The sequence below is a fragment of the Morchella sextelata genome (genome assembly GCF_020137385.1).
Source record: "Morchella sextelata strain SCLS chromosome Unknown scls_6, whole genome shotgun sequence".
NCBI lineage: Eukaryota > Fungi > Ascomycota > Pezizomycetes > Pezizales > Morchellaceae > Morchella > Morchella sextelata.
Genome location: NW_025408621.1, coordinates 1,459,063 through 1,475,832, shown reverse-complemented (window position 1 = coordinate 1,475,832; position 16,770 = coordinate 1,459,063). Strand labels below are relative to the sequence as shown.

The 16,770-nt window shown below is 46.3% G+C and overlaps 3 protein-coding genes across 3 annotated transcripts; all 3 read right to left on the bottom strand.

The window, feature by feature from the left end:
• Positions 1-235: 235 nt before the first annotated feature.
• On the bottom strand, positions 236-1,028 carry H6S33_011504 (uncharacterized protein; the record flags this gene model as incomplete). Its single annotated transcript, XM_044842873.1, has 7 exons — positions 236-256; positions 323-536; positions 594-614; positions 711-721; positions 782-807; positions 871-875; positions 934-1,028. The coding sequence occupies 7 exons, from the start codon at positions 1,026-1,028 to the stop codon at positions 236-238; spliced, it is 393 nt and encodes a 130-aa protein (XP_044696272.1).
• Positions 1,029-2,340: 1,312 nt separating this feature from the next.
• On the bottom strand, positions 2,341-2,598 carry H6S33_011503 (uncharacterized protein; the record flags this gene model as incomplete). Its single annotated transcript, XM_044842872.1, has 1 exon — positions 2,341-2,598. One exon carries the CDS (start codon positions 2,596-2,598, stop codon positions 2,341-2,343), a length of 258 nt encoding a protein of 85 aa, XP_044696271.1.
• Positions 2,599-14,757: 12,159 nt separating this feature from the next.
• H6S33_011502 (uncharacterized protein) lies at positions 14,758-16,193 on the bottom strand (the record flags this gene model as incomplete). The annotated part of the gene is made up of 9 exons (XM_044842871.1): positions 14,758-14,805; positions 14,875-14,899; positions 15,066-15,092; positions 15,163-15,173; positions 15,322-15,470; positions 15,545-15,583; positions 15,697-15,753; positions 15,833-15,961; positions 16,034-16,193. 9 exons carry the CDS (start codon positions 16,191-16,193, stop codon positions 14,758-14,760), a joined length of 645 nt encoding a protein of 214 aa, XP_044696270.1.
• Between the last annotated feature and the right edge of the window lie 577 nt (positions 16,194-16,770).

Below are 16,770 nucleotides of genomic sequence, written 5' to 3'. Positions count from 1 at the left end.
CAGGATCTCTCGCCCTCTCTCCCTCTCTCTCTCGCTCAACTGCTGCTACTGGTCCCTTCTACAAACAAAGCGCAAGTTGTTGATCCGACTGATCACTGTTGGCGATGACGACGAACCTTCACTGAAGGGCGACATAGGTAGGTCGAGGACGAGGAACTTTATGAATGGGATGAGACGGGGCGGGGCAAATTTACATAGAGTAGACGCAAAGGGGGTAGGTAGGTAGGGTGAGTGACTAGTGGGGGGGTTCTGACTTCTGGGGGGAAGATTACTGATTGATATGATTTTCCATTTTTCTTTTTTTTTGGGGGGGGGATGTTACTTTTTTCTTTTTGTTAATTTTGGGGACAAACCGCCGCAACCCACCAGGTACTAGAACGCGGATCACCACAATGCCTGCTACTCCAACCACCGACGACAGCCTCAATTTCACATAACCAGCCAGACAGCTCGAATGGATGATCGAGTGCATTAACATGGAGTAAAGATATCCTGCCCCCCTTCCTGCCCCGTGAAAATTGGATACGTTTGTGTACCTACATGAATTCGAAGATAAGACCAGAAATCGTGTATGTATGACCTCTTTCGCTTACCCTGAATTCCAAGAATAAAACCTTCTCCACAGACGATACTGTCAGTACATGTAGTATGTAAGTCCGCCAGGCAACCGTTGACAAACCCCCAGATGGATGTATCGATAGATTACTTACATCGACTTCAACTATTTCTGGTTAGACTCTTTCCCAAAACGGGTGCATATGCTACTGAACGACGACGGCACCAGCCTTGGGGCATCTCGGAACCGTTCTTCCGGTACCTTCAGCTGTCACCTCTCTTCTTTGCTTGTTCTGCGATTTCCTTTTTTTCTACCTTTTCTTCAATTATCCATCGCTACTCCCACCACCCCTCCTCCTCCTTCCTCCCCTTCCTTACCTCGTCCAGGGGACCCTGACGGCAAGGACTTCCTCCTGTAGCGACTCAAGATGGGTCCCTACATCGGTCCGGTAAAAGAATCGAAGAGTAAACATGATAACCTTTCGTTGGCCTATTCTCTGCCTCCCCGTTGGATAGCCTTCAGATTAAGGCTGAGTCGGTTCAAACATGACTGATTTGTATCAGCATCATCATCATAAGCGCTATCTGGCCTTCTGACGTCACTAATTGATACTTCATCTCAGCCCAGAAGTCCAACCAACTGTTGGGATGAAAAGAGGAAATCCTCATGTGGGAACAACGGATCATTCCCAGGCAATGGCAAGCAGCACACTAGTTAGAACAGGTGTCTGCAATTATCCCCAAAGCTCATCTCTGGCAAATCAGAGCTACCCCTACGATAGCTATTCTACTTTATCTCTCCTCCACCTGCCCCGTGCTCTGTGCCTACTACCTTTATCCTAGTGATGTGTGAAAGTGAAAAGCACCACTAACCAATATTCGACCCATATCACATGATCTTCTTTGTTCGCTCCGACACAGTCCTACCTTACCTACTCGGAGAAGGAGGAGGACGATGAGGTGGAGGGAGTCATGAGTGCTCTGCCTATGTCTCGCCATTGCACTGTTCAATTGAGGAGGAGAATCCGGCGTGGCATAGATAGCAGGTGTGCACTTGCTCTAGAGCACGTAGGCGATTTTGAGCAAAGGTCATGTATGTAATGTAGGCCACACACACGCGCGCACACATACACGCACACAACAGTTCGGGCCTTTCAGAAGGTTAGGCAAACCCTCTCACGACGCTTGAGCCCTAAGAAGGTCAGAATTGTCTTTGCGGGGCTATCCATCGCATTAATTCGGCTAGCTGCAAGCGAGGGCCACCAAAATAAAGAACACTTGGCTAAAATTTCCACCGAACTGGCGATGTGCGGGCGAAGGATCTCACTTGGGGTTAGATTGGGTTTGGTTAGGGTAGTGAATCTTTCAGAGGTTCGTCCCGAGAGCGTAGCCGGGAAAGGAGGGAGAAAGCAGAAAAGCAGAAAGCAAGCAGGAAGCAGGAAGCAACAGCGGGAGAGAGAACGACGGACAGACAGAGATTCACTGACTGACTGACTGACTGACTGACCGAGCTTCACCTAAAAGAAAAGCAACCCTTGGATAGTGATAGTCGTTATCTTTCCACTCCTCCTCGTCCACCACCACTTACAACCAGATCATTACCACTACCACCACACTACCTACCACCACAACCACAACCATCACCTCCTAAAGAATCCATGATGTCCAATCTGTGCCCGATCGAACATCGTGAAGTCTCAAAGTTAAGTAAAAAAAAAAACAATGTCTGTCGGGCCCCATACCCCATAGAGCTGGAGGCTATTACAGGGACCGCTATACCTTACTCTACCACCCTCCCTGATCTCCACTGGTGGCTTGCTGGTGTCTGATCACCCATGCAACGTCCAATCCATCCAAATGCGAACGCGCGGCCCGGTTCTGGGGGGCGTTCGTCAAATTCCCAGGCTTCGAGAACGTTTCGACTTGGCTCTCCCGTTTAGATATGTTGCGCCAGGCTGCTTGTGGGTGCGTGCCGACTTTACCTCGAACCCTGCCCGCTGCCGTCGCTGCTGCTGCTGCTGCTGCTGCTGCAAAACGAAACATGGCCTACCTACCCCTAGATAGATCGAGGTGATGCCCTATCCTATTTTGAGAAGAAAAAGGTAAAATAGACGGGGGTGGCCGGGGGGGTAGGGGGTCGATCGTTGCTGCTCTGGTCTTAAATCTTGGAGCTATGCCATATATATAAACGAGGGTTGCAAAACCCACGTGCGGTTGGGAGGTGGGATCGAAAGAGTTCGGTTTTCAGAATGCTGACTGCAGCGAATACGGTCTGTGGTCTATCTATGTACTCTATTCTTCCACGCATATTGGCATATTGAGGGGGGTAGAGTAGGGTAAAGTAAAGAACCTAGGTAGAGAAGTATTGTAGATTGTTTATGATCTATCTAAAAGTATCTTTCTTGGATGGGATGGGGCGGCCTCGGAGAACATGATATGAGAGAGGTTCGGTAGGGTGTAGGTAAGTCAAGGCAAAGGGAAATGTACCCGTGTGGTTAAGTTTTCTAGGCACCACGGATCACTCATATTGTCACTACTCATCAGCCCTCTTTTCTCTCCATCTCACCTCTATCTCTATCTCGTTTTCTCCCCCTCGCCGGCCGGGAGAGACCCTGAGTAAGAACTAAACTAAAGCACATGGGGGAAGAGTCTGCGAATACAGCCATAGTGTATCCAGTGCGTTCCCAACATGTTGTTTCCGGGGATTAATTGTGGGCATTAATATCATGTCCATGGATGTTATTTGTGACTGATGTTCTGTCCTATTCTGTTTGTCGTCTGATTTGGACAAATAATAGTACATGCCACCACCAATATTAATTACTGGCTGCAACTTGTGCTACTACTACTCACTCACTCACTCACTCACTGATCTAGCAGTTACTAATATCTACCCCATGATGCCTGTCTACCTATTTGTCTGCCTGCCTACCTGTACGCACGATATCTCAGCTCTCGAATCACATCGCATCCACCGCGCACGCGGTCTCTCCTCTCTGTCTGCTCCTCTTCTCTTCTCTACTCTGGATCTGCAAAGCAAACGCCCGTTCTCACCCGGTAGGATGTAGGCTGTTGATTGCTCCAGGACGCAAAACAGAAAAGAAAAAAAAATGCGAAACATTAAATCATATCTGCCATTGATCACACAAAATAAAATATAACATGTCCGATCATGATCTATGCCCTATGCTACTGCTAGCTGGCTGTCTGTACTCTACTCACTCCCCCACCGCACCGCACCGCACGCGGCCCGCCCGAGAATTCAACCGATACGTCATGGACTCGCTTCCTCTCTTTCTCCCTTTCCCATTTTCCTTCCCTTGTTCCTCGTTGACTCCCTTCCCTTCCATTGAACCGGCGCGCGCGCGATACGATACGGGATCGCATTTGGAAATGGCGTGCAGCCAACGCAGCCCTAACCTAGCCCTGGTAGATTAGGTACAGACATGTAGATTAGGTTACGTTTAGTGCGGAGGGAGGGGAAAAGTAGGGCGATGAGAGGGGGGGGGGGGGGAGGTTTGTTTCCTGCCCTTGTTTCTGGCTGTTCGGCATGTGCTAGACGCACGCGAGCCACAGCCGTACTTGGGGTAACTAGAGCACCCTGGCTGGCTAGCCGCTAGGGGGGTTTTTTTTTGGGGGGGGGGGGGGGGGGGTTAGAGGGAGTCTTTCGTGAGTGAGTGGTCCCTCGGGAAGGGAAACAGTCACGAATCATGGTTCGTCATGGAGTGAATTAGTAAAGGTAAAGGTAAAGGAAGCAGCGGAGAATGAGAAGGGTTGGTAGCTGAGACAAACACCCACTCAGCTGGTCAACTTACACTACAGGATAGATGCTATCTTGGGAGGGTGCAATCGATCTTCTATCAAAACCCTGATGCGGGCCATGATGAGATTTGCTAAGTGGTAACTGCCAAAGACGTATCCACGCATATCTACAAAACAAACTCTATTACTCTACTCTACGTATATACGGGCCAATTGAATTGAGCTATAACCCGGAGAATCTGCTCTAGCTGGGAAATTGAACAACACGATGACGATGGCCCACGAAGAAGGTTTTTGGAGTGCAGTGCAGGGAGGAGAGAGGGGAGGTGGAGGGAAAAATTGGCGGAAGACTGGAAACTGACCGAGGAGGAGGTATGTATGTGGGCGTGCGCAGCAGGCAGGGAGCCGGTCCAGAGGTAGGGAAGGGTTAAGTGCGAATGGGATAGACGATGATCTGATGTCCCTGGAGAGAGCCTCTCTTTGCCTGAGTACAAGACCGCCTAGGCCTAGGTACTCTACATACTTCCCTACCTGGCCAGCGCCATCAAAGTAGAGTACCACAACCGCCCACCGCCGCAACAAGTAGGTACTTACTCTGGCATCTCGTAAATTTTTTCCCAGGAGCAGAGAAAAAGAAAAATCATACGATGTCACACACTTGGCTCAAACGCTCCGTGACGCGGTCTTCTCTTGGACGTTGCTGTTGTGCGTGGAGCCCATCTTGGTATTGCTATGTAGTGTTACTCTCACTCATGGAGGTAGCTAGGAGGTATCATGTAGTGCACTCTTGAGGCCTTGGGGTCTTGGAGTCTTGGGGGAAGTATGTAACAACACGGATAAAATCTCGGAGAACCCCGCTCAGAGGGTTAGGGTTTATGTGGGTTGAAGAGATTTGCAATGCAGGCAAGTGTGTCGTAAGATATCTTCCGTCCGGCGGGCCCGGGAGTGGGAGTGGAAGGGGGGGTAAGGGGGGAGGGAGGGGAGGGAGGGGAGGGAGGGGAGGGAGGGGAGGGAGGGGAGGAAAGAAAAATAATTAATCCGGTTTGTATGAGAAGGGGGTCACAGACTGTCACTCGTGCAAGTGGTGGACCGGCACGTATGGTGTGGTGGTCGAAGAGGAAAGTGGTATTCGCAACGTCAGGTACCCCGGCACCGGGGCGCTTGTAGATGAAAAGGCTGAAAAAAAAAAGTCGGTCCTCTTTGCAAACGACTTGAAACGAAGAGTTGCTAGGATGTGCTTAGGTTTTTTTCCTTTCCTTTCTTTCTTTCAGCCCTTCCCGCCGCCGGGTGAAACAGGGAGCCCTCTTTTTTTTTTTCTTCCTCGTTCCTTCCGCATCCACTTCTCCGGCCCTAGATAGCCAGCCAGCTAGTAGTAGGCGCTGGCTGGCTGGCTAAGGGTCTTCTGCCGTCGTCGTCGTCGTCTTCGCAAGGCCAAAGAGGTCGACTCGCGGAGGATAATCAATCTACATAACTTGCACAGGCACAGGCAGACAAGCAGGCATCATCGCCCTAGATTGCTACTATTTGGCTGGCCCGGCAGTACATATGTAGTAGAGCACACAGGGATCTCTCTGGGCCTCTTGATATGTGAAAGAAAAAAAGAAAAGGAGAAAGAAAAAGAAAGGAAAAGTCGACAGGGACAAAAAAGAAATCTACGCTGAGATCGATTGCAGCGTGGATCACGATCCGTCACTCGTCTTTCATTGGTAGAACCGTGGAGTACGTGGGAGCAGCGGACAAAACAAAAGACAGAGACAAGCAGGATGATAGGATGATAGGATGAGGGGGAGGTTTCTCTGCTGCGCCCGGGCTGGCTGCCTGGCCTGGCTGTCTGCCGCATAGGGCAGATCTCGTCAAGCCAGAGCAGTAGCTTCTAGCTCCGTACCGTTCATTTCCCCTCCATCAAACATACAGACACAGACACACACACACACACACACACGTACCCCGCCAATGCTGTCTGTCGCTGGCTGTATGGCCAGGACATGCAACGATGAACGAATACTTCTGCTTCATACACCTGCTGCCCACAAGGCCAGATACTCACAGTCTCGGGCTCAAAGTGTTTCTGTCGATGTCTTGTCTCATCCATTCCTTTTTCTCTTTCTTTCTTTTCTTTCTTTCTTTCTTTCTTTCTTTCTTTCTTTACTTCTTTCTTTACTTCTCTTCTTCGAATGTAGCATGCCCCCTCTTACTTGATGCTGGGCGGAACCCCACCATACCAGGCTGGAGGCCCGGTACCATGGCAGGGCCAAGGATCATGCAATCAATTAATTGCATACATCTGTGGGGTCGGCAGCCAAGGAAGGGCTGGGAAAGAAAGGAACACTACCTACGTGCCTATAGTGAAAGACGGTGCTGGAATATGGGGTTTTCATTTGTTTGGGGGAAAGTTTACCTGGATCAGGTCTCGAGATCTGTGAATTCAAGTGTAGAAACGTATGTAAGTGTAACAATCCTTTTCCTCTTGCTAATCTGACTGATGCCCCCCGGACCGGACTAACCAACTATGAATATACTCCTACTCACAACTACATGCTAACAAAAAAAAAAAAAGACATGCGCATAGTGTCCGCGAATAGGAATCCTGCCAGGTAGGTTAAAAAAGAAGTAGGAAAGTCAGAGTAGACTTTTTTACACTTCTCACCGGCCGGCCAGTCCGAACCACCGTTCCCCCAACCACCGCCGCCGCCGCGCGCCGTACATCGTCCAAGATCTCACCTCATCAACCTACATGTCTTCTTTGCGCGGTCGGTCGGTCGGTCGGTTACACCAACTCATCACTACAGCTATCAGCTATCTATGATCTATCTATCTAGCTAGCTAGCTAGCTCTTGAGTAGGTAGAGTAAATAGAATAGTCAGCCCGCCAGGGGGAACCTTGTCCCCTCTGCTTCGGTGACCGATGATGGTGGTGGCTTTCGGCCAGATTGTGCCTGGTACAGCTCTGGTGCGGTTGTGAATCGAACCGGCGCAAAGCCTGGTTTTCAACCCACCACAATTAATTGCTGAGCTGGCCCCCCTCCACCCCCTCGTGCTGAAAGGGAAAAAAATCTGATTCAGTCTTGTTTGCGGGGAAGGCGTGGAGATTGGTGGGGTTGAGATGGGAATGCTTACTTTGGGTCGTGGTTTTTTTTGACATTTTACGCCTGCCCTACCTACTACAGTCGTTCACTGTCGTTTGACGAATACTCGGGGCAGGTAACAAGAACCTGAACATAAAAACGCGCTAGCAGGGGTCAAAGTAGTTGCTACCAGAAAAACGATGTTCAGGTTCTTCATGCCTACCGCGAGTACTGCCACTTGACGAACAGGGGACTTTGGGCCAATAGAAGTTAAAAGGACTGGAGATCCCGCAGCTTGCCATACTTGGAATCCCTGTTCGTCAAGTGGTAGTATTCGTCAAGAGACGGTGAACGACTGTACTGGGGGTTAACCATAAATACCGAGAATCTGATAAGATAAACACACCTATTTCACAGCAAGATTCTCTTATCAGATTCTTCGTATTTACCCTCAACGCCCGGTACTCGAACACTTTACTAAAGATGGGGGTCACGTGCAAGCGTGGGGAGCCAAATGTCGAGTGATCCTCTATGACTAAAAGTAAGATCAGGATCGATCGGGGAAGAATTGTTTTTTACATTTGCATGTTGAATGAAAGAAAAATAAAGGCTGACCGACTCCTAGGCTGGCCCGAAAACCCCCATCGTTAGTCTAGTATTCAATGGCAAACAAAAACCATTAATTCTTTTGAATTTGATGTGGAAGTACTCATCAAAATTGACAAGGTACTGCCATAGGTACACAATTAATAGGGGGGGAAAAAATGAAGAAGCACAAGAAGGAGTCGAGGATCAATTGATGCTGTACTCTGCTCTAGCTCAGTACGCCTCAGTTACTTTCGCAATCCAATCGCGTCAGCTCGAACCCTCCTGCACCTAGCGATGTAGGAACAACAATTATTGTAGCCGCTAAACCACATCCGACAGCCGCTGATATATATTTTTGGGTATTTTTCCTGATCGCGATTTCAATCATTACAGGCTGCAACTGCAACTGAAAACTGCAATTAGAGCATGACTACGCATATACGACTGTTGCTATGAGTGCTTACAAATTGCTCCTTATAGATATTCACTCCGGCCCGTTTTTCCCTTGCTTCTTGAAGAGCTAAGAGTCATGATTCTTTATTGAACGCGCGCTGGGGTGAGTAAGGAGCTGACTGGTGCGGTGGTAGATAGATATCTAGCTGTTGATATGTAAGCATGCAATTGCATGCTTTGAAGGCGTAACACCCAGGGCGACTCTGCTTTGCTTTGGTGGCTTGCATAGAACAGGTGGAGGAGAAGATCCAGCTGAGACAAAAAGTACCTATCTGGGATATGTTACTCTCGTCGTAGATATGCACCCCTATCGCGAATCAGCCACATAGCTGGAGTAGAGTACTGTACTCTACTAAATCTAGCTAAAATACATAGAGTACCTAGCTGCTGCGCTGCTCACACGACCAACAACTACACCGAGCATAGGCAGCCTCGTATCGACTGGCTCTACCGCGAGTCGCGAGGTCTAGAGTAGGTACTCTAGATTATTACACCTACTCTATCCCCCACAGATCACTTATCCGAAAATAGTCTTCTAGTAGCATGATCTGCCGGCACATTGTTCCTGAGATCGACCACCCACTCCACTGATGGACTCAGACGCGTTTACAACAAGACCGCAGGCGCATCCGTCATTGAGCAGAACAGCGCCGGTGGTGGTGAGGGGAGGTCATGACCTTCTGTAACGGGATCGAGCAAAAGTTCGTTCCTCTCATTCTTCCCGTTCGATTGTGAATCGGCGGGGGGTGGACGCCCAATGGTTAAGGCTAAAGTCACGACCTTATTTTCTCTACCTGCAGCAGGCAGCTAGTAGTAGAGGAGTAACTCTGTGGAGGTGGGAACTTCAATTGAACCAGAGCTAGAGAGAGAAGAGAAAAAAATTCTTTCCGACGGAATTTACAATTCTTCCACCTGGAAGAAAAAAAAAAAAAAATTTCGGAGCGCGCGCTCAAAATACACTACAACACGACACTTCTAACAGACAGGCTACAGACGCAGCTAGTTACCCCGTACACGTGCGCATGTAATGTTGATGTAGAAGACTTACTCGGGCATCTCGTTATCGGCGCACATGTTGCAATGTCAACGATAACAAACCGACTTAGCTACATGGTACATACTTACCTCTAACTCCACATACTGTAACCCCGCGCCCAGTCCCCCAGGCAACCCCTCAATAACACGGGGTGCTGCATGTTGCTTTGGAAGTGGGGAGATCTAGAGAGTTTGAATGGCAATTGCCCTCCCTTCTCCCTCCTCCTACTCCTCCCGGATGTGGATACGGTATGGGGTAAGGTTATTTCGTTCGTTCCAGTTGATTGATTGATTGATAATTCATTAATTGTATGCAGCTTCGTTCGTTCCAAGTACAGCCGATTGAAAAAAAAAAAAAAGAAAAGAAAAAACTTTTAAGCATTGAAGTGCAGGAGAAAAAAAAAATTGTTCATTGGTTACATTGCTTGAATATACTTTAATAGCCGATGGGAATATCAAACAAGCATTTATATTACTTATACGTGCATTGCATATTCGTCGGCCGTACGTGCGTACTACGTAGATCGTCGTCCGGCCCTATAGACCGTACCGGTGCAGTCTTTAATTGCCCGGACCCGGACCCCCTCTCTAGCTCTGGCAGCGCAGCTCTGTGATATCAATTATATTCTGCTACTCTGCTGGCTGGCTGGCTGGCCAGTGCTGGACGCTGTAAAGACAGCAAATCGGTCTGCGTAGAAATTCTCAAATACTAATATTATACACGCCATAAACCTTGCCTAGCTGGTTACAATGCAACGGGCTATACCCGGTATGTATCCTCAAGAGCCTTCCTCCAAAGTGGGGGGTCTGTGGAGACACGTACGGTATGCAGGGGATTTACTCGTATGTTATACTCTCCCTAGGCCATAGCAGAAAGTAGAAGTGAAATACTCTAACTGAACATAAAGACAAAGATGATGGGAGTGAGGGTGAGAGGGACCCGGGGGGGTGCATATGTATGTATCTGAATCTGCGGACAGCCGGGGTACGGGTGCGGGTAGGTGCGTTTGGTTTGGTAGTGATAGCTATTATATGCATGTGCTATCACTCGCACTTTGCACTTCGCACTTCGCACTCGACGGTATGAGATGGATGAATGACGTGATGCGGGCCTGGCCAGCGATATTGTGGGGTACTAATTAGATATTAGCGACGTTTTGAATATAATAGTGGAGTATAACTTGTCAGAGTAGTTTGCATTTGGGGATGTCCATCCGTATAGTACATTGATCCCTGGTTCGTGTTTTTCGCATATGTGCGCACGTATGCAAAGATAGAGTCAGAGGTTCGAGGATCAAGGGGATATAGTACACACTTTACTAGAGTATGTGATTTTTTTATCTATTTCTGTAGTGCAGGAAAAGGTGATCCAATTGCGGCTGACCGTTATAACGTTATGGGCGCATAGTATACACTTGGGTCGAAAAACCAGTACCCTGGTGGACGCGGGGCGAGTATGAAATCATGATTAGTGCTCATTTGATGCGGGCAATATTAGAGTAGCCATTGACCGATAGATGGATGCAGGGTATCTCATAACGTCGCCGGTCCTTGTACTTGGCCATGGTTAATAGACCCTGATATATGTGTATGTATCTGTCTGCGTTTTTGGACCGTACTGGGTCTACCATTAGAATCTGGTGCTTGTGCATGATCTAGACTTATATGTAGAAGTAGATCTAGTTAGCTTTAATTGGGTCTTTGGTTACGAGATATAGAGCGTAGCCAGTAAGAATTAACTTTCTCAATATCAGATCCTTAGCAGGCGCATTACCTACTTTTATATGACCGCCACCTTTCCTTTAATGACCACGTACTATGATCAGTATAGAAACAAATTTGTAGTATTTTGTTGACCTATTTTCAAGATAGCTTTATAAATTTAACTCAAGGGGACAAGTATATCATCCGGGGAAATAGAACCTCCGTGCTGGAGAACCATGGCGAGTGTTTCCTATGATTTCTATTTTATAAGTTTCTCCGTTACCAATTCTTTCATTCCACCAAAGAATTGCTTGGAAACTCTGGTAGGCGTGGAAATGCATCAATTTTGACGTTTCTCATACAAAAAGTTACGCATTAACCGCACGACTCTCTGTTAAAGGTATTCCTGTCTCTTTACCGACACATTTGCTGATGCCTTTACCGTTAAATGCAAAAAAAAACAAAAAAAAACGACTTGACTGATGGTTTCCGGTGTTTCCCGTTTTTCGCCGGAAAATCAATGTTTTCCGATGAAGCCTTTTCTTTGGATCTCGAGATAGTTGAGTCCACAAACAAAATATTTCGGTGGAGTCATCAAATGGTATCTGGCATCAGCGGGCTTGTAATATTTGGGGAATACAATTTAATTTTAGTGGATCTATTGTTTGGCATATACTCGTAATTTCATAGCGTTTGTGAACATAGCTGGGTCTGCATACACCAAAATCTGGAGCCTCATGCAGGATTTTGCGGGTATGCAACCCAGTTGTGTTCACAAACGCTATGAAATTACGAGTACATGCAGGCTATTCTGGCTTGATGCTCCAGGTATAATAGTAGGATGCCCTTTGATGATTCGTTTCATTGGCGATGGCTTTCGTCAATCATGTGAAACATCACCGGTGTAGTGTGGTCCATGAGCCGGCTCGAGCCGACATATAAGCTCGAGCTGGTTCTGCTTCTGGGAGACAGAAGCTCGCAAGGCTCGAGCTTTGGTGACAGGCTCGTAGACTGGCTCGAGCGGGTGGTCAATGATACAAAAAAAAGGTTATCCTTGCACCAATTGTAGCAAAATGGCAGATATATGCTTCGTTTCATGGATTAATACTGTGAGAAGGAATTAATTGGTTAACTGAGTATTGGAGTGGGTAGAAATCTCCTTTTTGCTTCTTTCATAGCTTCTGGAGCCTAGTTCAAAGCAAATAAATTGAGCTTGAGCCTAAGCTCGAGCCTTAGAGAAAACGGCTCAAGCCGGCTCAGGATCGCTGGAGGGTGAGGCTCACGAGCCTAAAGCTCGAGCTGGCTCGGCTCATGGACCACACTACACCGGTGGCCAAAACCTACCCCCCCCTGTGTATACGCCAAAAAAATGGGTGACAGAAGCGTGACAGGTAAATGCATCTGTAAAGTCGTCGGTAAAGTCATTAAAAAAATCGTTGGTAAAGTTGTCCGATTTCCCTTAAAACGACCAAAATATTGGCATTTCCCAGCGAAAATTGGGACCCCAGAAACGACTTTCCCGACGACTTCACTTAATATTCGAGGTACACATTTCCATGGCCTCTAGAGAAAGCACTCTTTTTTATGTATATTGTATAATAGCGAATACCACTAGAACCCCCATATTGGCACAATGCATGGGCATTATAAAGCGCACGAGCACTGTAAAGGCTTTTTCCTGGCCAGTATAGTTAATCGCAAATTTTTTCAACGAATTTAGTATTGAAAAATCGTCATCCAACATCAATGACATAGCTGTAGCAATGTAATCCTGAAACTGTTATAATCCTATATTAGGTTATGGATATCCTCTTATTCGATGCGGGTGGGTCAATGATCACAAACCGGTAATTCACACAAACGGCGATACTCTTGCATACACACCCGAGCCTGCGTTTATATGCATACGCACGACCATAAAACACCCAAAACAACATCATCAGACCCTTCCGGATTCCAAATAAATAAAATTATACCTGGTCCCGCCGGCGTTCCTTATCCCATCGCCGGCCGGCGGTGTCATCTAGAAACACATGAGTTCTTGCTCCCCGATCTGGGAGAAAACTCATAGAAAGCCAGTTTTGTGACGATCGGACATTTCATCCGAACTACATATAATATCAGCCAATAACATAATATTTTGTATTACCAGAATATGTCGGATCCAGCCTTGATATCTAAGCTAGGCGAACCCGCTTGCGGACGAGATTGTTATAAAACCCGCTGTTATACTAATAAATATGAGATGGGAGCTGATTACAATAGTAATGTGGGGGTGCGGCTTGTTTTGTTCGAGCACGGGGGATATCATGCACGGGTGTCAATGGGGGTCAGTGATTTTTCCGCTACAATTCCACAATAGGCGCCGGTCATGGTTTAGATCGCCCATACCAACTAATGTGACAACATATCAGTAATGACTTGACACCCTCAGGCATTGTGACTTAGTGGCGAATACCGGTACCTGTTTGAGGAGCTAGTGCTCTCAATACGCGCATGCTCGCCTCAGAAGTATTTCCTCGTGAATATAATGTTGTCCTATATATATGCATGAGTATAAATAGTGTTCTAGGTAGGGAGATTGTATATTATTGTGTATATGTCGGCGCAATATGTGTATACGTACTACCTTCAAACAATCGTCTCTAACCAGACCCAATCCAACTCAACGTGAGTCGATAAGATAACTCTGTAGCGGTATAAAGCTTGTTCTAAAGGCTTCCATAGTACTGCTAAAATCCAATGCTATAAAGAAAATTGGGGGCCGGAGTGAAATCCCTAGTTTTTTTTCGCATTAAGGTTATAATTATTCTTGTCATATACTCTATTGTTGCTTCTTATAACAGCAATACCTAGATCCAGGTGTACGTACAGCCACTCTGCAAAAGTGTTCGTGATTCCGATTTCGGAGTGAGACATTTCTCCATAGGTAACCGTGGCGGACCATCAAAAAAACCCCAAGAGAAGACCTTCCCAGTGATCAACGGCGCCCGGAATCAATGAAGAATAAGATCAATGACCTATCTTCTTTTATATATAGTCACGAACTATATTATATATTTTTCGTTGTTTTGAATCTCAACATTAATTAATAACATCAACGTTACGGGTGCGCCACACTGACATTAAAACTAAATCACGAACACTTTTGATGAGTGGCTGTACATCAGGGACGTTTATTTATCGGAATTTAATTTCGCTCCGAGGACTCGAGATATAACTTAAAGTTAGGGTGAGTGTGTTCTCAGTCTCGGTAAAATTTAACTATCCTTATGTAGCTATTGTTTTATTCGTGCAGGTTGGCTTGTTGGAGCGTGTACTTAGATAGAATATGCCACCCGGCCCATATATATCTAATAGAAAAGGAAGGTAGAAGAGTACTGTGCTTTGTTTCATTTTCCCACAATATTTGAGACTCGAACTCTCTGGCTGATATAAAAGGCCTTGGTGAAGAAAACCCACTTATTCCTAGATGTTCAGAAGACGATGCCCATATCGATCATATACGGTATATATATATTATAATGTATTTAAGGACCGAATTCGGATCCAAAACTATGGTGCACCAACCTAGACCCCCCTAAAAGAATCGGGCCTTAACTTTCGTCGTTTTCGAATTTATTCCTGCTTAAGTACGATGTGATCTGCCAACTATGTTAACCCTAACCCACATATATTTTGAACTCACATTATGAAGACTAGAGGGCTATTACCTCAAATGTGGGGTATCCTAGTACTCTAGGTCTCGATTTTCATAGTAAAGACCATCATGTTTTCGGCCAACATGGAATAAACGGTCAATTTCGGTATTCAGAATATATACTGCAGTACGCAGTGCAAAAGTGTGAACCGGAATCAAGCCACTGCATGTACTGCATCTTGAGTTACAGTTGTCCTAATATACTTCCAAGCTCGTCCGTAGGTTATATTTCTGTGCTCTATGGGAGTGTATCAGGGCTCTTGAGAAGAAAAAAACCGTAGGGTAGTAGGTATTTTGATACCTTTTGGATGCCTGTGTGGGTTAGGTTTCACGAGGGGCATCTCACAGTGGCCGGCAATATTTCCGAACTGTTGAGTACAAAGGCAATTCAAATCCTCGTATGGATAAGAAGTTTTCCGTCTCGTTCTCAGTCCCGTTCTCTTCGCTGTTTGTTAATAACCTCAGTTAAAGAATCGATGGCAGCAAGGAAATAGAATCCATGACGCATATTCAGCAGATTTTTGATGAGCATAACGTATAACCATCCTATACACCTTTGCAATTCATTGTTTGATATAAGAATTAATGTCCGAGGAGAATTAATGGGCGCTAATGCTTGTGATATTCATAGATCGTGATCAGCACATGTATTTCTGCACAACTTTGATGATGATCGAGAATACCTTGATGAAAGACGATTGCCAATATTGTATTCAAACATTCTAATCTCATTTAATGTTCCATGATCGCCCCGGTTTGATTATAATGAGTGTTTTAGTCGATCCTTTCCTCCTCGATTGTCTAAGCTTTCCGGCGGCCCCACTGCAAGGCGAACCATTTTCTATTTTACCGGCATCACTCATGGTTCTAGGCAATGATATGGTAAGACTTTCTAGAGACGTTTAGAATATGGGGTTCATTAGCTCATACTGCAAGTGCGGGTCTGAACGCAAGAGATAATCAGAACTCACTCGGGGTACTAGACAAAAGCTGATTTGTAAACCTGAAGTTATTGGCTGGGTCGACTAGCCATACGATGAGTAGGTGCTCTCTCAAACCTATCGGCACTGGATCGTAGAAAGAAAAGTGGGGAGGCGGATCTAGAATGTAGTTAAAATTTGGGTTAGGGTTGTCTTAATACGACGTATGCTACTCAAAGACAGAGGACAGACAACGTAGAATCAAATCATAAGACAGTATCAAAGAGCCTTTTTCATCATCATCAGATTCATCCGCTTCTTCTTTTCTTCTTGAGACTCCCCGACTTCTACCAGTACCCGCGATACGAGGACCAGACAGGCTATCGGTACCCGGGTACCCAATTGGAATCATTGCAAATCACTCGTCAACCCCCAACAATGTGTCATCACGGCCAATTGCAAGCACACTAACGCCTATAGCTAAACCACCCCCAAATATATCATCATAGATAATGCTGTTCATCCAGATATAGATCCAGCGTCCGACCCAAGACAAGACCTTAGCTGGCGGGTAACTATATTTTTTTTTCGTCCCAAGTTCTAGCTAACCTGCTAGCTAACTTGCTTAGATGCTTGATTGATCTACTTACCACTTTGGGTCCAAGGGTCCGACAGGTCGATCACTTATCCGCGAGACACCCCTGCATAGATGGGCAATGCACTCAGTACATACTGTACAATACTGTTGAATAGGGTCTTGCGGGAAGTGGATTTGCGAGAATTGTAAGCTTGGGCATGATCGGTCATTCATTCCTTTATCTGATTCCAGTTGAAACACAATTTAATGGCTAAGATGTGTAGGTACATACGCACACTAGTTACTCGATACATGAGTACATACCTACAAAAAAACCCAAAAACAGATCCAAAAATATATCCGGTTGACTGGAGTAAAGAAATGATCATGGTGCAGGTATGTAGTTAGGCGG